The following is a 24,248-nucleotide window of genomic DNA, read 5'->3' on the forward strand; positions in this document are numbered from 1 at the left end:
TAGGAATTACTTATTAAAAAATCATTTGATTAATACACAAAGATTGCAAAAAGAAACCCAAATAGTATTGCACAATATGCAATAGCCAAAGACAATTACTCTATTGGACAAAGAGCATTATGCAGTTAGGAATTCTGACATTTTAGTAAGCTAACAAATTAGGCATTTATAACAGGCAATGAGTACCAACTGTAACATAAATTGTTACTTTCTGAGGAAGTGAGTGCATCACCTTTTAATCTTGGTTTTTAACCTCAGAATAATACCTCAGCCTACCTCCAGTTTCCTTAGTATATTTAGGAAGAATAATATAACTCTGCAGATGTGAACAAAATACAATTTGTAGTAAGGAGATGAGCACAGTATTAGACAACCAGTAAACACATATATAACCAACTTACATCTCTACAGGCTTGTTGACTATAGGCATCAGCAGCACCCCCCTAAGAACAAAATGAAATCAGTTATTTCTCTTCTGTAATTGCTTAAAGGCACACTTCAGAAACCAGGCAAAATAGCCACTTGTATATTCATGATTATTTAGTGGTACTCAGGAAACATTTTAAAACAGACACTGTCAAGACATTTATTAATGGAAATAAATAATCAAGATTTAATGTAAAGCTTGTGATTCAAACTTATAATCTATGTCATGTGTATGTACACATATATGTAAAAATTAGGAAGTAGAAACTTGAAAGAAGTAAGAATTAACACCTCCCTGACTTACAGTCAATCAACTATAAAATATCAAGGTCCAGCATAAGCCATGATAGCTCCTTCTTTAAAGGAAATCTCACTTATTAATCCAATCAACGGTCCCCCTCCAAACTGTAACTTTGTTGTTTGCAAACACACAATATACATTGTGATGAATTTTACAGTTTACAAAATGACAGGAATGGTTTACATTTTTGTAAACATTGTCCTTGTTGGAGCTGTGTCATCCCCCTTCTTCTAATTGGAAGTGGCAACCGACAATGCTTACCTATGACTACCGCATTTTTGTTTACTTGCTATACTATGAAAAAACAAGCAAAACCCTGTCATCGACACAGAAAGACTAAACTTGACTGTTTCAAGCTTTTTTGTCATTTTTTATACTGAGTAGCAACTTAGAACATGCAGACCAATTTGCATCAGTTTTGTCTTAAGTAGAAGGGGAGAACAGACAACCTGCATGAGTGTAATGTTATGCATGGATCATGATTCCATGATCCATATGTTTCTATTTAACTTTTTAACACCTCTGTTTGCCAAGTACTTCATAACATTGAATAAACTGTAATATTCATCTTCTTGCTCACTCCAGTATTTTCTATTTACAAAAGAAACTCCCACATAAACACTCATAAATAATGCAGTCGAAGGTTAGGAGTTGGTATAAGTATAGTTATGTTGGGGACAAAAAAGCAAAAGTAAGAGAAATGCTTACAGGGCCACATCCATTCTTGCTTATTGTGTAGACTACTGCATTCTGAAATAAAAACAGCAGTCAGTTATTTCCATGTAAAGAATAAAGGGGGGGCAGAAAAAAAGATAAGCCCTACTGCTTATGGTGTGAAAAGTTGCACAATTGAGAACGTGTATGTGCAAACAGGGGATAAGCAAGTACAAAGGTTACCAGTTCACCGGCATCTGGCCAGTATCAATTCTAAGTCAGTCATCATCTGGACCTTGTATAACTTTGCCATTTGTCGTACAACCTTTCAAAAGCTGCAAGTTGTTTTACTAAATGGTCTGTATTTTAGAAAAAATAAATAACTTCATGCAGTTAAGTGAGAAGATGAGAAACTTAACTCTTAGAAAAGAGTATGTATCATAACTGAAGGAAATACAAAGAAAACTGAACTAACATAGTATTACCAGATAATTCATTAATAAGTAGTAAGAAATACATCTTTGAGAAGCTCAGTTCAAGAAACTGGAGACATACCAGAAAGCATCTGATAGTTCAAGTGCAAATAGGCATGTTATGGTAGTGGAGGTAATTAACTAGAACACAAGTATCCATTTCCGTGATTAAGGAAGTGAAAGCAATTGGTGAGAATGCAGACATGCATTCCCCAGAAGCTTTAAAAGGCTAACTAGTCAGTGAAGCCCCTAAATTTTCAACTGCAAGTATAATCTGCTGTTAAAAGTGATACAGACATTATAGTGGAGCTTTAATATACACATGAATATCTGGTGAAGTTTGGAGAAAATTTGTGGGGAAGGCAGTGAAACACAAGTATAATTCTAAAACTATAAAAGAAATGATTTTATGGTTCTGTGTTTTATAAATACCATAGAACCACAGAATCATTTAGGTTGGAAAACACCTTTAAGATCATGGAGACCAACCATAGAGGGGTTGGAACTAGATCGTCAAGGTCCTTTCCAATCCAAACCATTCTATGATTCTATAACAATATATTTGGATTACAATACAAATGCTTATGCTTGCTTTATAAAATTATCATTCTCACTATGACAAATGGAAAAGAAATTATTCCACCTCTGCAGTTTCCTCTTTCTGAAAGGAACTGCACACAATAGGGGGGTCCTTTTACTTCTTAGAATCGTAGAAGTGTTTGGGTTGAAAAGGACCTTAAAATCATCCAATTCCAACCCCCTGCCATGGGCAGGGACATCTCACCCTTCTTGTTTCTATATGCAAAGGTTTTAGATCACAGGGAACACTCCTAGGGATCAGCAACAAACCAGCTTGACTGAATGCACAGAATGTTTGTTGCATACACAGGTAGGAATCCCCTAGGAAGATGGAAGAAATCTTTCCTCAAAAGGGTCAAGTTAAAGCTTGATAAAAATGTTTAATGTGTGAGATCAGGGGTGGTGAAGCATTTTGTAGTTAAGAATACTGACAGCAATCTACTGAATTCAACAGAGTGTAGGAAGCTGAACCAAGTCCAGGTACTGGACACACAGTTCACTGGCACAATAACTCATTCTGCATTAGCCAGCAGAGGTGATATATCAGTACAGTATTAAATCACCTGAGAACTTTGTAGTTACAGAGTTTCAGTCATTTGAGGTTACTGGAAGTTAGAACTCTTACCGGACTGCCTGAATAGCTGCTCTGAGAGGAACTGGAAGGTCCAACCTGGAAAGAAAACAAAATGTTTTTTATTATTTTGCAGAAAATTGATTTTTAGCTAAATTTTAGATTTTTTTAATGAAAGAAAGATTTACCTAGTGGGAAAAGGAAGAACATACAAAATAGTTTTCCCTGACTTCATTATATCAAGTGATACAATTATCACAGAGATCTTTAAAGATCTCTGAATTTTTAATCAAATAATTGAAAGCTAAAATCAAATACTCAAAACTACACCAAAACAGCTGGCATAAATCAACATAATTCAGTTGCTTGCATCCTTTTTTATCTGGCCTCATACACTTGATGTGCATCATTGAGGAGATCTACACTGTCAAGATCATTAAAAAGTATATGAACACTTTTTACTGGTATGACTTATCACTGAACACTATGGCATGTAGGGCATATTTGGTGGGAGAAAGGAAAGAAGAAAAAGAGACTTCTTCTCTTAGCTGCAAGTGATAGCTTTCAGAAAAATAAAATCAAATACTTGAATTCTGTAAGTAGATGACGACTTGCAAAAGACAAGTTTTCAGAGCTGTTGCAGTCTTTAAAAGCAAGCAAGCATTATGACTAAAAAGTGAAGACAGAAGAAAGGAAACTTCACTTAGAAAGTTACTCCAGATCAGCTCGAGAGAACCGGCAGGAGGAAATGGGAACAAGGTTGAAGACCATTTAGGAAGTTTGGGACTTTCATCAACCAAGGTAAATTACCAAATAGAAAAATTACTTGTGCAACAAGATGGATAAGGATTTGAGTAGAAGCAGGTTTTGACTGGCTCTTGAGGTCTTGAGCAATTAGCAATATTTCAATGTATTTGGAGACAGAATACTTACCATGACGCATCCGCCTTGTGTTGAGTAAGTCCCCCCAAGCTGCAAGAAAATACAGGTTCCGGTTACTGTTTATTGATTGGTGTATAAGTACTAGACGATTTTAAACAGTAAATCAACTGAATGCACATTCATGGTCTGAACGAAGGAGTCAAGTGTTTCATTGCTTACAATACCTCACACATTGTAACAATTCAATCTGAGAACTGACATTGACTGATTAAAAATTAATTATTAACTAATTAAACTAATTAATTAACTAATTAAAAATGAATTCAAACCTGCATACGAGAATATAGGCAGAAATGAGATCTTGCTAGGAAAGTAATTTAAATGGGACAACATAACTTTTTGTGCTACAACCATGAAACAACCGGGCCAGTATGAGAGGAATTCTAAAAACTGGGAAACTGAAGAAAAACTGCTCTTACCTTCTTACATTCTAGTGCTATCATAACCTGTGGGGGGGAAAGAGCAGAAATTATTTACTGGGAAAAAAAAAAATGTAACTTATTATAGGAAACAGGAGAGAGAGACAAAATCAAGGTGCTCACTCTTGGTTAGATCACGAGATTAAATAAATCAGTATTGCTACAGCCAAGAACCAATACTGTATATTTGAACGGACTCTTTGCTTTAGCTGCCAGTTGTGTCTAAGATGTTTCATATAAGCATAATTTTTGGCTAAAGAGTAACCAAACTCATTTCTAAGAATACACTACACAGCTCTTGTTCCAGTGACTGAGGCTTCAGGTTGGTGTACTATGCTTTAGATTAGCGTAATACACCACAAGTATAATAGAGTTATCCTTATGACCAATTTGATTTTCTTTGTCTTTATGCTATGGATCGTTTTAATAACTAGATTGTTTGTTTCCTTTCACTCAATACGTACCTTCCTTTTACTTTTTCCTGTCCCATTAACTGACTCAGAATGTGTAGGTGTGAGAGTTTTGCTTTGAATTCCAACCCAGAATTTCTCTAGATCTTGAACAACAGTTGCACTGGAGACAGAACAAAATAACCATTATTTTTCTATCAAATTATTTTAGTATAAAATACCAATGAACTCTCTTCCCTCCCCTGCCCCCAGCCAAGAAAATCCACTGTTTTGATTTTAAGAGTATATAGTCCAAAACTGAAAAGAACATCATCATTTCCCAGAACACTTGGCTTTCCCAGTTACTGTGTTATCATCCAGCATTATTTTGAAGATAAATAGAACAGATGCTGAGAAGGAACAGGTTGTTCTCTTCAGGACAAGAGAAGGCTCCAGGGAGATCTTAGAGCAGCTCCAGTGCCCAAAGGGGGCCTACAAGGATGCTGGAGAAGGATTTTTGACAGGGCCTGTAGGGACAGGACAAAGAGGAATGGCTTTAACCTACCAGAGGGGGGATTAAGATGAGCTTTTAGGCAGAAGTTCTTCCCTGTGAGGGCACGGAGGCCCTGGCACAGACTGCCCAGAGAAGCTGTGGCTGCCCCCTCCCTGGCAATGTTCAAGGCCAGGTTGGATGGGGCTTGGAGCAACATGCTCTACTGGAAGGTGTCCCTACCCATGGAAGAGGGTTAGAACTGGATGAGCATTAGGGGTTTTCAACCCAAACCATTCCATGATCCTATGATTTTATGCTATTTAATGGACACTGTGGAAAGTTATGACAAACTATGAAAACCCCACAATTGCAGCAAGACAAGAACATCAGCAAGAGCAACACAAACCCATGTCAAAATAATCCATCGAAATAAAATTTCAAGGGAAAAAAAAAGAAAAAGAAAAAATATAAACAATTATTTACATAAATTGAAGATCTTTAACATCATGGGGAGCAATCCATGTTGTTGTAACTTTCTGTTTCACATCTGAATTGGCATGACTTACTGCTGAATTCTGCAATTAAAAACAAATACATATAATTATATAAGATACAAAAGTAACCTTTTTGTCTCTTGAGGTAAGACTGATGTCCTCCTAAAAAGTGTCACATAGCCTCTATGAGATTCACTCCACATGCAGAAGATACATGTATTTCCTGTGCAAGTCTAATTTTTTAAACTCTATTAATGAAATAACTTTTTTACAAAAAATGCTCACTACTTCTGTCAATTCTGATTAAAGTATTTAAAAGGAAACTAAGCTCAAGTAAGTATTCCAAAGACTGAACACGTACCGTCACATTATGACACTCCATGCCTTTAGTGTTTGGATCTGTAATTTTAAATGTACCAACAGGAACATCTCCATCAATTTCTCGAGCTTGTAGATTAAATCCTTTAAACCCAACACCTTGAAGTGCTTCCAGAGTCACTGTGAAAACAGACATTTTGAGAAATTTAAGTTTCACAAACAACTAAAAGCTCTTAAAAGTTTCACAACTGATTTCCCTCACAGCAAAGCACAAGACTGCACGCAGAAAAAGTGCTTTAAAAATTGTTCAGCTTTTAAAAATGTTGGGATTTATGACAATTTTTACTAATAATCAGGGAAATGGCAAGAAAGAAAAAGGAAGAAATTTGGAGAGGCATTTCTGTTTAAAGTAACATGAAATACCTAAGTTAGTGGCAATTTTAGAAGTAATCCTGCCCTACTAAATGACTACAACTGTCTTACTAATCTCATTTGCTCCACATCCATACTCCAAATACAAGCCAATGGCCCTGCTGACCAAAATGTTATTTATTTTCTGTCTAACTAGGCCTATGAAGTCAAAATAGCTACAGAGAATTACATTTCTTTCCACATCTGTTTGAACAGAAAAGATTTAACTTTTGCCTAATGCTGAATTTCAAAACCCCTTTTTTTATGTGCTAGAATTGGAAAAAGAGGAACCAGAAAGTTTGGCTCTCATTTTCTCTATTAAATATGAAAAATTAGTGATTATGAGCTTCTCAATTTGACTCAAATTTTGTTACTGAAGGAGCTCAGAAAACTGTGGAAGAGAACAGTTTGTGCATATCCCAGTTAAAAGTAAATTTTAAGAGGCATAACCAAATTTGTTAGGATCTATCAGAAACTTGCTCTGCTAATGCCAGTATTAAGCACTTTCACAAATACAATCAGGGTAACAGGTTTATGCCCAAATCTATGTGTAGTCATTAAAAATAAGGACAGATAGACTAGGAATGGCACAGAAGTCAAGGCAAGGCTCAATCATTCCTTGACAATAACACCTCCATAATTAGCCTTCCAATTTGTCATCAAATTTCAGTCCTAATTCACCAATTTTTCACAGGTCTCATAGGAGGGATGACATCAAATGCGTGGACACACTGTCCAATCAAGCACAAATGCAACTGCAAGAGTGTTGGCACATGACATGCCACAGGTGAAACTGCAGTGAACTCAACTGGAGAGTAACAATGCAGCTCTCTGAGACCAGGTACTGGACACTTTACAATCTGAAGCAACAAAAAGTAGTGCTAAAGCAAGAAAGGCATGGTTAAAAGAAAAAGGGGGAGAACAAAGGTTATTAACATTTGGGATTCAGTATTTTTGTCATGGTAAATCCCATACAAAATAACAGAAGAGTATGTTTATACTTAAATCCAGGCATTCAACATTTTGCTGGCAATACTCTTTAAAAAATAGCTACCAAAGAGCCCTCCCATCCTTGTAGGAGCTATTCACATGTTTTTCCAAGAATGGAAGCTGTAATAGGACACTTCTCCGTTCTTCTCCCTACATACCACCCTCTGTGGAAGCACATCCATGCTACTGGTCTTAGGTAAAACAGAATTTGAACTAGACAATAGCATTAGTGAATAATGCTCTTTGTCATACCTAGAAGAATAGGTATGTGACAGGTTACAACACCCACTTCCATGCTTCTAGCAAATGGCTAGAAAAAGCAGCATTCACAAGCCACTTAAAGTGTGATAGCACCATGAGATGGCATCCTAGTGTGGAGAAACAAGGCTGTCAGGGTGTTCCTTCCAGAGAGCAATTTGGGATTAAGAAGATAAATAGGTTGGTTTAAGCTGCAATAGATCCACCTCCTGCAGTATGATAAAATCTGGGATGCAGCTCTTAGAAGTATGACTCAAAATGTCTCACTCTTGAGTTGTCTTATACTGCACCCTGAGTTGTCTTATACTGCACCTTTTATTTTCCTGTAAGATGACAGCATGTGAGCATCTACTGAGTAGGATTCTTTTGTATTGCAGAGGCCTGACACAACAGCAAATACTCATATACGAAGTCAAAGAGCAACTAATTATTAGTCCGGTTTGGCCAGTCATCATCCCATTTCATTTTAACTTTGTCACAAAACTTACAGCATAAAGTTAAAATAAATTTATTAGCCAAGGAAGATAAAAAAAGAGATATACATGTATATATATATAAATGATAAAATGCATATACAAATATATACATATATATATAAAACATTTTAAAAAATTAGTATCTCTGGTATAGATGAATAGGATTCAAATAAAAAAATAAATTGAACTAAACTGAGAGGGAAATTGGAGAATTTTGGTGACAAGGGGGAATTCTGGAAGAGACAGATAAAAACGCAGATTATTTACCTTGGACTTCGTTTCCTGGCTCAAAGTTATCAAAAGATACAGCAATAATATAGGGTGGTGCAGACGTCTGTGGTACAGCTTCATAGTTTGGTAACAGAGAATCACAATCAATTGAGGTATTTGTCTGTGGAAAACCAAGGGCTCCGGGCAAAAATATCCCACAGAACAAAAAAACGAAGCTGGGGTGTCTCCTCATCTGTGAAATAAAGACAATATAGATTAAAGTGACTTCTTTTGAGTAGTTGCTATGTTTGACAAACAGCTGCTTTTCTCCAGGGTAGGAAACAGAACAAGACTAGAGAGCTGGGCTTTCATTGCATTCGTGTCTTTTGAAGAAAATAAGTTAAACTAAACTGCCTATATACACTGGCAGAGCAGTGCAATATATGACACAAGTATTTCCATTTGAAAATACAATCTCTCGTTACATACACGCCAGCCATACATAATGCAGCAATCCTGTCTGCTGCATTATGGCTTTAGACTGGAAAAGGGTTTAAACAAAAGTCCTCCATGTTAATGCAGCAGATTTAGCTCAGCTCCTTTGTTATTCAAGAGCTAAGACACAATCCTTGGTCTCTCAAACTGCTTTCTGTAGCTCTAACCATGACTAACATGGTCTCTTTTGACTGCTTTCCCTACTCCTACTTCCAAGAGGCAACCAAGAAATCTATTGTTAAATGCCCCAGAGAACTCTTAGAAGTGTTTCAAGATATTTGTTTCCTGAAGGACTTAACAAGACTTCCGCAGAGTCCTTTGGAACTTCTAAACAAGTTAAAACTACTAAATTGTTCTGCATGCTTCCTGTAGGATAAGAATATTATACCCAGGACAGAAATCCACAGAAATAACTAAGAGGCAGAACTGAAGTCCAGTCTTCAAGAACTGTCAGTGGAAAGAAAACGTATTTTCTTAAATGAACTATAATATAAATTCACTTGTAGCACTGACATTGATAGTAAACTGTTTTCAGGAAAGAAAGGAGACATTTCGCAGCAGTATTCTCAGGTATCTAACGCCAGATTTTCTGGCCCATTCTCAAAGTCTAAACATTCAACCATGGCACCATAAAATTTGTCAGGCCATTACATCTTATGAATATAAATACTGTTCCAGCTACAAAAAGGCTGATACAACTGTTAAATCACAAGAAGAACTTAGTAAAATACTATATTTGATGCTGTCTGCTACAGGGTCACCTTGTGCGATACACTAAGCTGTAACAGAAAGAATGGAGATATTGACTTGAGATTTTTTTAAGTTTTACAAACACAAGAGATATGTTCAGTTTGTATCATCAACCTGTGTATCTTCATTTGCACATGAATGTGGAAGACCATCTGGTTTTGTATCTGCTAATGAATTAAGTAACATGAGCATTTGGAAGCAGCAGGCAAAGCTTCAGAACGCAATTCCAAACACCCATACACTTAACTCTGAACTTCAGTAGCTTTTCAAAAAGCCTCATGAGTCAATAGATAATAAAAGACCTGACTGTGAAGTGTTGAAAGGTTTCCTATAAGGAAGATAGAAGTTTGCATGATGTCACAACCAGTAAGTGCAGCAATCAGGATACATATGCAAGTTACCATGTCTTTAAAGCAGAGGGAGACTATCCCTCCCAAAAGTGCCATGAAAATGTCACTTCAATGGGATCCTGGGCAGCATCATGTTTTGGTATCAGTGTGCTGGGTGCGGTTGTCCCATCTCTTGTGACGATTTGGACATGGCCCGCCTCTAATTAAACTTTAAACACAGCATATAGGTGCTATTATAGCGACAGATGTGGTAAACAGTGATTTAATATGAACCAGTCTACATGTTGTTGAAATCTTTGTCTGACTCACGGAGAGATGGAAGAAAAAACTGCTCCTAATTAGATGTTCTATTTCAAAGCACAGAGTCCTTAGCACTAGTTCAGCTAGGACTGGAAAACTGGCTGGAGCTACACTCCGACACAAAAGGAAAGCAGTTTGAAACCTCCTTTCCTCTTTTTCTGACTAGAAGAGAGAGCAACAAGTTGAAACACAGCCGAGATGCCTTCTCCATGCATCAGCTCCCTGACTTAACAGTTCCAGAGCTATCCTAAGAGGCTCAACATGTCATCCTTTGGAAGCAGGTTTGAGATGAGGAAGAGGGAGAGAGCAGCATCTTACAAAACTCCAAGTCCAGACTTGAGGCAGGAGCAGAAAATAATTCCCATGGACCATGAGTTCCAATACATATTCAATGCAATTATGTTATCTTGCATCACAAGTTGACCTTTTCTTCATGGAAAATGTAAAGAAATTAAAAGTAAATATTTATAAAATAGAAGCACAGGGAATTTTGTCAACTAAATATCATTTGCAAGCTTCTAACTGGATATAATTGTGAAAAAAATGACTGTCTTCTCAGTTCCTTTATCTAATGGATTCTAATTCTTTTTATCACAGATACAATCCCTTCCTCCTCTGAGCCTACATGGCCCTCACCTTTGCAGTACCTGAGCTGCTACCTTAAATATCCACTTCCACGTTTAGTTTACTACAACTTGAGGCCAACAATTAAATCCCCAGGTGGTAGTTACTTAGCTACAGTATTCAAAGTCTAGTGGACTTGGGAAGAGGTACTTTGGTGGCTTGCTTCTCCAGAGCCTTAGGCAAATTTCTGAATAGAGACAAAAGTTGTTTTAAAAGCCTTTAAGTATAGAGCATTTAATATGATAAACACCTTTCTGTAATTTGAAAAAGCATAGTCCTGGCATGCCCATCCTGCCAACAGTCCTGTAGACCCCTTTCTAACCCCATCCTTTACAAGTATTTTCCTCTCTTTTCTTCTCCTAGATGCTCTTGATGAGCCACAGACCTCCTCCTTAGCCTCAGAGAACAAGTACCAGCAGTTAGTGTGCACCCATCCACCACATCCCCACCAACACACCTTCTCTCCGTGCGGGCACCTCCGGTCCCTCGGTGGTCAGTGTGGAGGAGCTGCAGCCCAGTAGTGCTGGTGGCCCAGCAAGATGAGAGGGAGGAGGTGGAAGGCTCAGCCAATCCAGGGTGAGGCGGGGAGCTGGTGTGGCCAATCAGGGCCGGCCATGCTTCTGCCCTGGAAATGAGGACAGCAGAGGTGGGACCGCGCTGCTCAGATGGGGCGAGGACAACACACGCCGTACTCCTCATGGGTGAGTCATGCCCCTCCGACCTCTAACTCTAACCCTAACCTGGCACGGGGAAGGCTTCTCCAAGGTGATAGCCTCAACTGCTGTCTTGATTACAGCCACAGAAGTACGCTAATCAAAACACTTACTAGCATTTCATGAGCGGTTTCCCTAAAGTGTTCTACACTGGTTGGTTTAACTTGACCTTGGAGTATCTCTGAGAGTATCTAGGAGATGCTCTGCTGCTGTTTTTTCACTTTTCTATGCCTTTCTTACACCTGTAAAAGACATGGACAATTCCTATCACATATTGGAACAGGCTGCCCAGGGCAGTGCTGGAGTCACTGTCCCTGCAAATGTTTGCATACTGTGGAGATGAGGCCCTCAGTGCCATGGGTTAGTGGTGGTCTTGGCAGTGCTGGGAACGGTTGGACTGAATGATCTTTTCCAGTCTACTTGATTCTATGATTCTACAAATACCACCAAACATTTTCTCAGAGCAAAGAGTTACTGAGGCTGTTTCATTTCATGTACCTTGTGGGAAGGGCCTGAAGTTATTTTATCTGACGTGCATTAAAAATTAACTTCCTATTTTTAATTTTTAGAAGCATTTTCACAGGGTCTCTGCTGAAGACTGGGAGAAGCCTGAAAGCTGGATGACATAGAGGATAGAGTATTTTCAGCTGGAAAAGACATACAATCATCTAGTCCATCTGTCTGATCATTTCAGGGCTAAGGCCGTTGTACAAATGCCTCTTAAATGCTGCCAGGCCTGGGGCATTAACCACATTCCAGTGTTTGACCACCCTCTTGGCGGTTTCACCTCTCATGCTGAGGTGAAACTTCTTGTGTCTTAGTTTATGGCCATTGCTCCTTGTCCTGTCACAGGATACAAGGGAAGAGAGCTCAGCACCTCTCTCCCCACTTCCCCTCTTCAGGAAGTGGTAGAGCGCAATGAGGTTGCCCCTCAGCGTCCTTTTCTCCGCATTAGACAAGCTCACAGTCCTTAACTGGTCTTCATAGGACTTTCCTTTCAGCCCTTTCATCAGCTTTCTTGCCCTCCTCTGGATTCAAGGACCTTAGCAATATGACAGACGCTTCCATTTAACCAGTGAATACCAGGAAATCCACGATGCAAAGACTTTCACAAGAAACTTCTTCAACTTCTTGATGGTCGCGCATTAAAATTAGAATTCAAAATGCTGACAGTATTTTACTAACAGTCTCTATTTTTAAGATTTAGTGTATTTAACTAACTGTATTCCCTTTCAGTTAATTATGTTTAATTAATGAGGAGCATTTTATTTACATTATTCCATTATGAAAGACATCACTTCCTATCTGCTACTATCCACCGGGGAAGAGATTGTAATCTGCCTTCTCTTACTGTACCACCAAACTAAACATTGATACCAATATTATAAATAGCAATGAAAGTGCATGTTACACACACACAACAGCTTACTGACAACACCATCAAATATGTGACACAGGAAAGGAATGGCAACTGACTGCCCTAGAAACACAAAAACAAATGCACATATGCAAGACCTCCTTCACTGCCATCTAGGAGATACTAATAGGTCACCAGAGGGATCAGAACTATTACTCCAGGCTACTCAGAGCAGCAATCAGTACTCCATGAATATTTGGTTTGACAGATACACAAAGTCAGGCAATGAATTGCTGTAATCTTGGTAATATCATGGTTATAAAGAACCATAGATAAGCAAGATGATTATGCTGGTTGTAACACTAATAAAATACTATACTGAATAAGCTGGTAAAGACTCAGACCATTAGTTTACAATGTGAGAGTTGTAAACCTGCTGCCCCAGCTCTTACACAATACACTGTTTGTGGTTTATTTCAAAGGAACAGTATTTCCACTGAATCAAACCTAGGGCACTGATTCAGTTTTAATTTACCTGCTCTCCAGAATTGCCAATAAAAAGAAGTCTTTTCAGGTCTCCACACCTGAAAGGACAATTTGGAGATCATGAGTTAAATACTGACTGAACTAGTGGTGCATTCCTGACTCTGGTGAAACCATGATTACAAAGTTTGTTGCGTACTGCAACTACTGTGCCAGAGCAGATCAACTCAATGCTGGAAGCACATGGGCTTCCCTGGTGCTTGGAATGCTTTTGTGCATATTCTTGTGGGAATCTTAGCTGTTTTATTTTATTATTTTTTAAGATACCTGAATGTATAGTTGCCCATATAGAGTTTGTTGGTGTTTCTTTAAAATACACACATTAGACTTGTGCCACCAATTCATTTCAGGAACAAGCCAGGAGGCCAGAGTTTAGAGCACTGAAAGAAAGGGGATCCCTCCTGTAAAGGATACACAGAGGACAACGGGGAAGCCAGCCAGCTACCCACCTAAGCAAAAGAGCATCTGCTTGAATAAAGGACTGGAAATGCTGGTGGAGTTTTCTAGAAACATTTTGCTTCTACTAAAAGCTCTTCAAACCAAATCAGATCAAACAGCCCGTTTCTTTTTTCCTCACTGACAACAGGAGCTCCAACTGCCTTCATGACCCTCAACAACCTTCAGTCTGCTTTCTGCAGCTTCTGAGCCAAAGATTCTTTTTGATCTGGTACATTGCCACTGGAAATGCAAGAAAGCATAACAGTGCTTCAGCTACTGTCAGCATAAACAACAAGGTAAAAGATGTGAGGGTTATTTTCACCAGGGTCTGGTATCCTAATCAAACTGCTTTGATGCTTCCAGTAAGCATCACCACCGATTCTTCGTGGGAGAATTGACAGACTATTTGCTTGGATACCTCAGGTGTGCTGGGAGACAATGAATGATACTCTAATCACCACCAGAAATCATTTTCAGAGACAATGTGCAGAAGAAGTGGGTTTATGGATAAGAAGAGAATCTTTTGTTGAGTACTCCAAACTGACTTCATGCAACAATAAAAGTGAGTGGGAAGGGAGAGAAAGAAACTTTATTTCTTCCGAAAACTATTTTCCATTGTGCTGACAAAGAAAACAGTTATTACTGAACATCATTGCCTCCTCTTCATGCCAGCTGCCTTCCCAAACTCTCTCAGTCCTTCTCTTTGTTTCCTCGTTGCTCAAAGAGGGAAGGTCAAAAAAAATTCCTGTATAAAAAACAATATTTGTGTTCCTGATGCTTACTCTAACGATCACAAGAAATATCCACAAGAGATACTTCTGGAAGATCCTACATTTCATCTCCAAATGAAAGTGGTTTGCTTACTGTTCACTATAAGTGCTATTAAGCGGACGTTATCATTACTGCAATCCTCCGGCATACTCTCTGTAACTTGAAAGTACTCAACTGAGGTTATTTTGAAACACATTCTAATCTAAATTTAGTGGTGAGAATCCTTACTAGGCTGTGTGAATTGTATCATAACGATTATATGAAGACATATATTTATTTACTTTTCCTTCAAAACCAGTATTTCTTCTGCCTTATACTAGTGTGTCAATATTTATATCCTATTTCCAAGGCCTTTAAGTATTACCACATTTTTTATTTGTAAGGGAACATTATACATCCTGCTTTCAATAATTATATTGCCTTCTTAAAAATACACCAATGTATAATACAGCAGAATGACTTACTGCTCAAAATAGCTCTAGCTGTAACTGAGTATAGTGTTGTTCTTCAGAAAAAGAAGACTGCATTAAAACAGTGCATTGTAAGTGCCAACTAAAATTTACACAGTATATGTTCCACTATTAAGGAAATATATTACATGTACACTGAATAAACATGTAACTGGTAATTCAGCAAACATACATTTTTACTGGGAAAAAAGATACAAAAATGATCCTTTCTCACATATTAAAAACTTTCAACTCCTTGTTGTCTTTCATTTTTTCTCTTTGCTCAAGTTAGTGCTCTTGTTGCCTTATCTAAACCCTGCCAACAGTAGTCTAAGTCTGGTACTCTATAAATAACAATGGTCCCCACCCTGAAAGTCCTAGTTAGGTGATGTCACTGGGAGCCTAATGAGAATTAGCAAGCAAAAAAAAGGTTTGACTTGACTACAAAAGAGTAGAAAGGGAGTGAACAAATGGATTATTTCTACTGAACCTTTTCTGCCATAGTAGATGAGGGTGAAAAAGATTGTGCATAGCTTATCAATGCCATAGTCTTATGTGCTACTCAGGAGAAACAGCTGACATGGACAGCACACACAACAGCAATGACATGTGAACATTGCACCATCTTATCTCGTGCATTGTGCAAGCTAACAAACAGTATTGTCCTATGTGCTTTAAGGTGAGTGCTTGGGTGTGGCTGCAAACATAGGCAATACTTCATATAAGCCACTGTGACTACCATTCCTTAGTGACTTACCAGACTCCATGGACATCATTAAGCAAATATAAACATCTGTTCATAGGACAGAAGATACTGTAGAAGAGAGATCCCACTACTGAGATTCGCAGTCTAAAAGAAAACAGAAGCTGTAAGATTAACAATCAAAATTCACCCTTTTCACAGTCACAGAGAAGTTAATGCTCTCTTAAACATACATCCTACTGGTATTACTGACAGGCTGAGAACACTGGGGCTGTTCAGCCTAGAGAAGAGAAGCTGCTTGAAGACCTCAGAGCAGCTTCCAGTGTCTGAAGGGGGCTACAAGGATGCTGGAGAGGGACTCTTCATCAGGGACTGTAGCAACAGGACAAGGGGTGATGGGTTCAAACTGAAACAGGGGAAATTCAGGTTAGATCTAAGGCAGAAGCTCTTCTGAGTGCTGGCACAGGGTGCCCAAAGAAACTGTGGCTGCCCCGTCCCTGGCAGTGTTCAAGGACAGGTTGGACAGAGCCTTGGGTGACATGGTCTAGTGTGAGGCTGGAACTTAAGGTCCTTTCCAACCCAAGCCATTCTATGATTCTAAAATTCTCTTTGTATGTAATTCGCATCTTTGGATCCAGAAGACTTCAAGCACAGTTGAAATAGATTTGCAGGTTATTTCTAAGTTCCTGTGGCCTAAAGGATTCACCTGGATAGTGGAGCTAATGCAATGCATATACTGGTTAATTCATTCAGCTTGGGTTCATTAATATAAGTTTAGCTTTAGAGCTCCTACCAACCTGCCATTATTGGGTCAAAAGTATCATAGCTGCATGATACAAAACACTGACTGGTATAAATTCACATTGTTGATTCAGTCTCATGAATTCAAATATGCTGACTGCTTAGACTGATTGAGTTTTGCCTAATATGAGAGAAATGCTGTTGCATATCCGTAACTGATATCCTGTGTGATGAGAAAATGCACACATCTGGTACTAAGAAGCACAGAGCTGCAGCTTGTAAGAGTTTCTTTCAATCTCCTGGCCAAAAGAAAGACACTCACACTAATGGACATTCCTTTGGACTTCAGAATCATCTTGAACACTTGGAATCCAGTTCTTGGAAGCTGTAATTCAAGGAAGTTTATTACTTACCTTTACGTCAATCTATACAGAAGTTCCTAGGTAAAAGAACAAGACTTTAGCTTTGGGGGGAGGGGGGGGGTGGGGGGGGGGTGGGAGCGTATCTCAGGTTCATCATTTATAGAAGCCAAAAGCAGCCATCATAGAAAGTGCACAACTACTTGAATACAAGAGCATAAAGGCAGCAGAGGAAAAAGGGATGGTATGATGGGCTCGTGTGCTTACTGATAAGATCAGATTCCCCAGCAACAGCCAATTAATAATATATTTTCCAAGACATGATCAACAAGGTGTTTTAGATTGTACAGGTTTCCAGCAATAACTAATCACATTTTCACTGCATCTTTTCTGTTTGTCTCTGAACACACTTGGCAAACAGTAATGAAGTAATCCCCACAGCTCCTTGTAAGGCAGAGAAGTATTATTATTTGTACCTAATTCTGCAGATGAGGAAACCAAGTCACAGAGGGATTAAGTGACTTAGCCAAGGTCATATAGAAAGTCTGCTGCCACTCACAGTATGCGTCAGTCCTTGTCAGCACTCAGTGACACTCCCTGAAGAGTTCAGTCAACCCCTTTCTCTGTATAGGACAGCATCTTTAAGATTTCATAAGTATCATCTTCCACCCTAACCTTGACTGAAAGAAGAAATTCCATCAGCTCAGGTCAGAGTCAGGCTGAGCATGATCCCTAGTTAATGGCTTTCCTCATGTTTCATTTAGGACTCATGATTATCCTCAAGATTCTACTTTGTTTTCATCCCTGCCAGGAATTCCTCCTCATGGACATCTCTAATTTAAAATTATGTAGCTAGGCAGGATAATAGTGTACAAATAGACCAAGAATATATATCTGCAGTAATTATTTTCAAAGATACATACATATTTCTCTCAGAACACGCTCAGGGCACAAATCTCCCAAATTCTACTCCTGCATGCAAAAACCCTACCTTCCTTCTCTACACAACATAAATCAGCTCCAAGTATCACACAATTCATGTCATACTATGTGTGTATATACTATGTGTATTTGTCTGTATGTGTATATACACATACAGATAAATCACAAATAGCAGAATACCTCCTGTATAGGCACTTGTACTACAGCTGGAAATCCATAAGCATACAACCCTTACAGTAAAAAATAGAATAATCTTAAAAAAACAAACTCACATGCTAAAGTATTTCACTTTTACACTAACTTTCCAAGTAAAAGCTCTGATATATTTTTATGTGTAAGCATTTATGTTATGTATTTCACATATTATTATTTCACTGGATGTTTATGTATCGGAACAGTTTGTGTACTTAGTTTGGGTGATGTCTTTGGGTGATAAAAAACTTAAGGGCACATCATGTCCTCTCCTTCTTGCTGGTAAAGCAGAAACACGAGCCTCATCTTTAATCTTCAGTTGGTCAAACTTTCTTTTAATTGAAGAAATGTCTTCACAGCATCTTGATTGTTTTGTTCCTGAATTTGAACAAACACCCTGAATCTGTTGTTTTGAAGCTCTATTTTGTGCATGTAACAATAGAATTTGTATTTTTTTACTGTTTAATAGTTTAACAGCTTGCTAAGCTAAATACTCTGAAATTTCACAAGAGCCTGATGGCACCAATACCTTCTGTAATTTAATTTACTTTTAACTTATACAATTATAATTTACATTTCAGATGCATCTGGGAGAACAGTCTTTCCACTGAATGCTGGTCTTTTTGTATGCTCAACATGGCAGACAATAAACAGAGCAACTAACTCTGTGAAGTGAAAGAATAGTATGAGTTTCTGGAGACTGGTTAACCCACTAGGGGAAGTGAGCTGTGTTGATGGGGAAAGACAGAAACATTACTCTTTTACCCGTGTTAATCTGCAAAGTGAGAAACTGGGCATATCCCATGAGTCAGCAATTGAATAAGAACCTCTTCGTATGCAGCAAATGAATTAACATGGATACAAATACGGGTCACAGAAGTGATCAGTGCCTTTCTCACATGCTGGGGAAGAGGAAACGCCACCATCATCCCCTGTGACCCACACAGTGAACACTGTGTTTTGCTCAGTATAAACAGAAATGCTGACATTCAGCCACAGCTAAATCAAGCAGCCCAAGAATGAATCAGTACGTTCAAGCCTCCAGACCAGATTAACAGCTGTTTCTTCTGTGCTGGTCATATTGGATTTTGGGTGCTGCATCAAACTGCTGAAATCCCCCTTCCCCTCCCTCACCCTCTTCAAAGTCAGGGCTAGGATTCTTGCATCTTTATAACCTGTCTCTACTTAAAAGCAATCCTATGCCAATAATAGCTGAATTTCTTCATTAAATTAATAGTAGAGAAGCAGAGCTGCTTTTATGGTTTTTGTGTTTTGTGGGGTTTTTTGTTGTTGGGTTGGGTTGGGTTGTTTGTTGGGGTTTTTTGACTGATTTTAACTGATCACCCACCTTTTCAGTTCATACATTAGTAGTGCTGCTCCAAATGCAGGTAGTACCTTTTCTTTGGGGACAGAAAGAGTCAGTTTGTAACCAAAAAAGTAGGCTGGGGAAGCTGCCATTCCTTGCTCTGTCACAAATTTCCTGTGTGACTCTAACAAGTCATTAATCTGCATGTGCTTCATCTAGAAAATAGGATAATGCGGTTAACCATTTCATTGGGAGACTTAATGGTTGTGAAATGTGCTGAGCTCCTTGGATGGAAGGAAGCTGCTGTCAGTGTAAACAGTAATAGCATGATTATGCTTGGTGGGAAGGTTTTAGGAGAGTCACTTTGTCACATCAATATCACAATTCTGCATTACACGGACAAGCCTGGCTAATCAAGTGAGTCACCAAGAAGTTTGTGGTTTACTTCCCTTGTGCTATCTATGCACGCTATCTGGACCCCAAAGTCAAGATTAATTGGTAAGTCTATGGAGATACCTTCTTCAGAGGATGGCACATACTTTTTTTAGTCTTAGAAGGTTTAGAATCATGCCTATGGGCTTTCAATTCTGCTACAGACTAGTGCATCCCACCATGTGATAGATCAGAGTCACAGACAGTAGCACAGATGTTAGCTTCTTGTTTTTTCTTCTGATATTCTAGCAAACAGTGAGTCTTGAACTGACTGGCATTCACATACTCTCAGATGGGAATGCAACTACAGCTTCTGAATGCATATGTGAAAAAGAAGTAAGAAAATTAATGAATTTGGTCAGTGGGAACCACAGATGTTTATAATCTCTAGCAAAAGCCACATAACCTTTTTTGGAACTACTGTATGCATGTAGGTACCTATTGTTAGACACACATACTTAGCAGTTCTAACTTCCCAAAGTCTCACCTCTCTCCAGTGTCCTGTCCTGTCTTTTCTCTCTTTCTCATCAATGTTTCCTGATTTTGGTTTTGTTTTATATTCCTTTAATTGAGAAAAGGCCATGACATCAAATACCCTTCTATACGGCTTTTGGACAGCATAACATGAAAAATGTCATGACTATCTCCTACAGCCTCAATCAACTCATGCTGACAAATTATTGGTAACTTATTTTGAGGCAACAACTTCAAACTGATGTTCTGCTACCACCACAGCAATCCTCACTTAATTTTTGATAAAGGGGTTAATACTGGTTATCTAAATCCTCTGTGATGTTTTAGTGTTGGTAAAATGTCAATGGACGTGTGTTGTTTTCCTCTTCAAATTAAAAGGTCACCTGAAGTAAACATATCTGTTTATATAAACGGTTTGCAAGTACCTAATACCCCATTACTGATAGCTTAACAAGTTCTTGATATCCACAGCCAGTACCTTGACTAAAGGAAACAATCCACGTCTTCACTTGAAAAAGGAAAAGGAACTTAAAACAGGTATTGACTTTCACCAAACGCATGTTACTAAATGACAAGGAATTAGAACTGTGTTACGTACTAGTGAAAACAGTATACAAGAGACAGAGAAAGCTATTCCTGTATCACTGTCTACAAAACACATTTTCAAAGTGAAGGCATGGCTTTCATGGTATTACCAGGAGTGCTGTTACAACCATAGCAAAATAAAGTCTTCTGATGGGGGGATGCACTAGAAACTGCTTCTATCTATCTAATCCATTCAATTGGCGATGCATTGAGTTCCACCACCAAATGACTTGCTTCATGTCAACCCTATTAAAACAAGACCAATTATGATATGTAAGTGGCCAGAATACACAGTGTGGTTCAACAGGTTAAAATATTTGTTCTACAACCAGCACCTAGGGACATACACATGAGAAAATCAGTCAGAGTCCTAAAAAGAATAAAAATTTACCATTTACTACAGCATTTTTAAAAAACTCTATCACAAATGAGTGTTGAAATGGAAACTTGTAACACAGGACCCCTGTGGTTGTTCCTGCTTGGCACTACTGAATAAGGCAAATCTTGCTAGTAGCACTACATTGAGCAGATGACAAACTATGAATCATGATGTGAAGGTTACAAACTAGATGTAGGAGTATGTGAATGGACCGCTCCTGTTCTCTTACTGTTTTCTGCCTGATTCTGTGCTCTTGTAAGCCTTTGCAACAAGAATAATTTTAGTATCTATGCATTCTAAAGGATCTTGCAAGACAAACCATAGCAGATATAGTACGAGAGACAGCATTAAACCTCCAAAAACTCTTGGATTAACTTTACACCAAATTTTAAACTAAGAAGGATTCACCTGTTTTGCAGATTACTGAAAAATACATGTACTCTGATAAGGCCTATATTCAACACCTAAAAATGACCATCCATTAAAGCTGGGGCTTTCTAGTATGTGTTTATGCTCCAGATTCTGTGGGTTTAAAATCAACTCAGGACATGTAAGTTCCAGATATTTGCTTTCTGCAAAAGGACTGCAGTAACTACACTGTGTAAGCTGACATCACAGACAGGTCTGTACAAATCTACACCTGCTTGTAACAACAAAGAGATTTACAGCTGAGAATGAGCCCTACTTTTAACTCAGAAGGCAGTGTCTGCCAACAGAACCTATCACTCAGTGGAGAAAAATGTGAGCTTGGTATGACTAAAGTAGGCATTAGAAGATGTACAGCTGCAAGTGGATAAACTGGATTGGGCAACGTCGAGAGCATTAAAATTTGGCCTATTTCTTCTACTGAAAGGCTCACTGAAGGACTGTGCAGGGACAGGGTGCCATAGAGTTGGTATGCAAACAATGGTGAGAATAAACCACTCCAAAAGAAATGTCAGGAAGAAAAACGTGTGTAACAAATTCATGCAAATTCAGGAACATGTGAAAAGGCATTTAAAACATCAAAGAAAGAAGTTAGAGATTACTTTTTCCCACTGAATTTTGCTCTTGATATGCATTTGGATATATGGGTGGGCAAAAAGGATATGTCTCATGCCTATCTCAAACTACCCAGTTGCTTCTTTCCATCTCATTTGAACTGTGTGAAATGAGAAAGGACATACTACCCCATGTAGCTACAGAAACTACTGTGCCAAGACTTCAATTGCATAAAATCTTGTGCCTTGCTAAGAAGGTAGGAGCATATAATGGTTGAAATGAGAAAAGTAAAAGGGAAGAGAGGAAGCCAGAGAAGCAAGTCCTCCACTGGACTGAATCCCAGCAGTAAGAATGGTAAACACTACAGAATTCACAGTTTGTTTTCAAAACTTCAGCTCTGAGTGAGCCTGAAGTAGCTCTAAAGGACCGAGGATACTGACAAGTACTTTCAAATCAATTTCCCATTTGGTAAGAACAATGCCAGGCCTTCAAAAGTCAGGAGCTTGCTATTTTCTCCCCATTCAACTCCCCCCACCCCCAGCATGGACAGTTACAAGAGCAGGTCTTAGATAACTAACAAAATGATCAGTGGTCTAGCCATTCATTCTGAGTGAAATTTGCTCCTTTTCCTCTATCAATATTAAATGTTTAATGGGTAACTATAGGAAATTTATCATTTCAGAGCATAAAAATTAGCTTTCATTCTAATTCATATTTGCAATGTGTGGTGTTAATAAGTTTAGAGTAGAAAACTTTCTTTGTAATTCATGTATGTAAGAAACCTCAAATTGCAATGTTTATGTGGTTAGCTGCAAGGTACCTAACATTTTATACATTTATAATTTATACTTTGCAAGTGTTTAAGTGTCTTTTAATTGTAGAGGGCCACTTTGTTGAAAGGGTGAAACCCAAAGTTTAAGGGCTGACAGTGACCTATGTGGTGATGACTTGGAGCCATAGGGAACTGGGATATCCCTTAATTTATGATGATGCTGGCTGAGGCACATCACACAATTTTCTGGCCTCTTGATTAATGGTAACCTCAATTCTCATTCCCTCGCTAGAGAAACATGAGCTAGTTAGGATACACATGTTCCTAAGTATGCTATTCAGCTTCATGGAAACCAAGTGGAAAGCAGGAATAAAAAAACACAACAGAAAATCTGGGCAAATTCATTTGAAGGCATGCAACTTCATGGGTTTTGCAAAAGAAAAGAATTAATTTTTATTACAGCAACACAGTATTGGCAATTGTTGTAATACATGCACTGTCTATATACATATATGCATATATCAATAATGCATTTATTTAGGGTCAGAAGAAAAGTGACCACATCAGAATATCAGCTTTCTTTTTTCACTGTAGTTATGTCCCCCCCAAAAGTAACTGAAAACATAATTTGTATCTTTAAGTACTGATTATATTTCAAACCTCGTAGTTTGTATGGTTAAATTTGCAATGCTGGATCTAATCACAGTGCTTTTGTTTTTCCAGTTAAAGAGGAGACTCTCCTCCTGTAGAACTACCTTACTCCAAAAATGAGATTAGGTCAATAGTTTTGGCTTAGAATGTTAGGCATGAAACAGCTCTTTATCTGCAATGCTGCTTGTGGAAATGAGGAACCAGATTTCTTGTAAGTTGTTGAGAGACCTTTCATTCCTTAGAACTGCTACTCTCTTTAAGAAATGCTAGTAACAGCAAATTAGAGCAGCATTTTCCACTTACCTCTAAAGCAGAAAGTGTATGTTCAAGTGTCTTCAAGACGAACTTCTAGGTAGGTTCAGAACCTTTTTGACCCTCTTCTTGTCTATCAGAAATCTAGTGTAATAAAGCTTTTTGAACTTTTGGGTAATACAAGACCTAAAGAGTCTACACAGGCTGCAGCATTGCTAAGCTGGACATTTTTCACTACAGTGAAAAGCTTGGAACAGGGTGCATCTGGGAGTTTATTATTGCAAT

The 24,248-nt window shown here is 38.3% G+C and overlaps 1 protein-coding gene across 1 annotated transcript; it reads right to left on the reverse strand.

The window, feature by feature from the left end:
• Window positions 1-365: 365 nt before the first annotated feature.
• LOC133226086 (uncharacterized) lies at window positions 366-20,452 on the reverse strand. The gene is made up of 13 exons (XM_061379227.1): window positions 20,357-20,452; window positions 19,480-19,652; window positions 15,952-16,044; window positions 13,529-13,577; window positions 8,462-8,657; window positions 6,103-6,239; window positions 5,731-5,822; window positions 4,830-4,938; window positions 4,366-4,392; window positions 3,938-3,976; window positions 3,059-3,103; window positions 1,436-1,477; window positions 366-443 (listed from the first exon to the last, which is right to left on the reverse strand). Exons 1-13 carry the CDS (start codon window positions 20,450-20,452, stop codon window positions 366-368), a joined length of 1,176 nt encoding a protein of 391 aa, XP_061235211.1.
• Window positions 20,453-24,248: the final 3,796 nt, after the last annotated feature.

This window comes from Neopsephotus bourkii, unplaced genomic scaffold, assembly GCF_033783945.1.
Source record: "Neopsephotus bourkii isolate Nb327-2 ecotype Australia unplaced genomic scaffold, CSIRO-AGI_Nbou_v1 NB_1768, whole genome shotgun sequence".
Taxonomy (NCBI): domain Eukaryota; kingdom Metazoa; phylum Chordata; class Aves; order Psittaciformes; family Psittacidae; genus Neopsephotus; species Neopsephotus bourkii.

Bases quoted from the DNA above. Each gene is read 5' to 3' on its own strand.
- LOC133226086 (XM_061379227.1), bottom strand. From the start codon at position 20,452: ATGGCCTTTTCTCAATTAAAGGAATATAAAACAAAACCAAAATCAGGA. The intron at 4,939-5,730 runs GTAAATAATTGT...TTCTGTCTCCAG, and splicing joins GTTAAAGATCTTCAATTTAT to TGCAACTGTTGTTCAAGATC. The intron at 4,393-4,829 runs GTACGTATTGAG...TCCCCCCCACAG, and splicing joins CAGGAAAAAGTAAAAGGAAG to GTTATGATAGCACTAGAATG.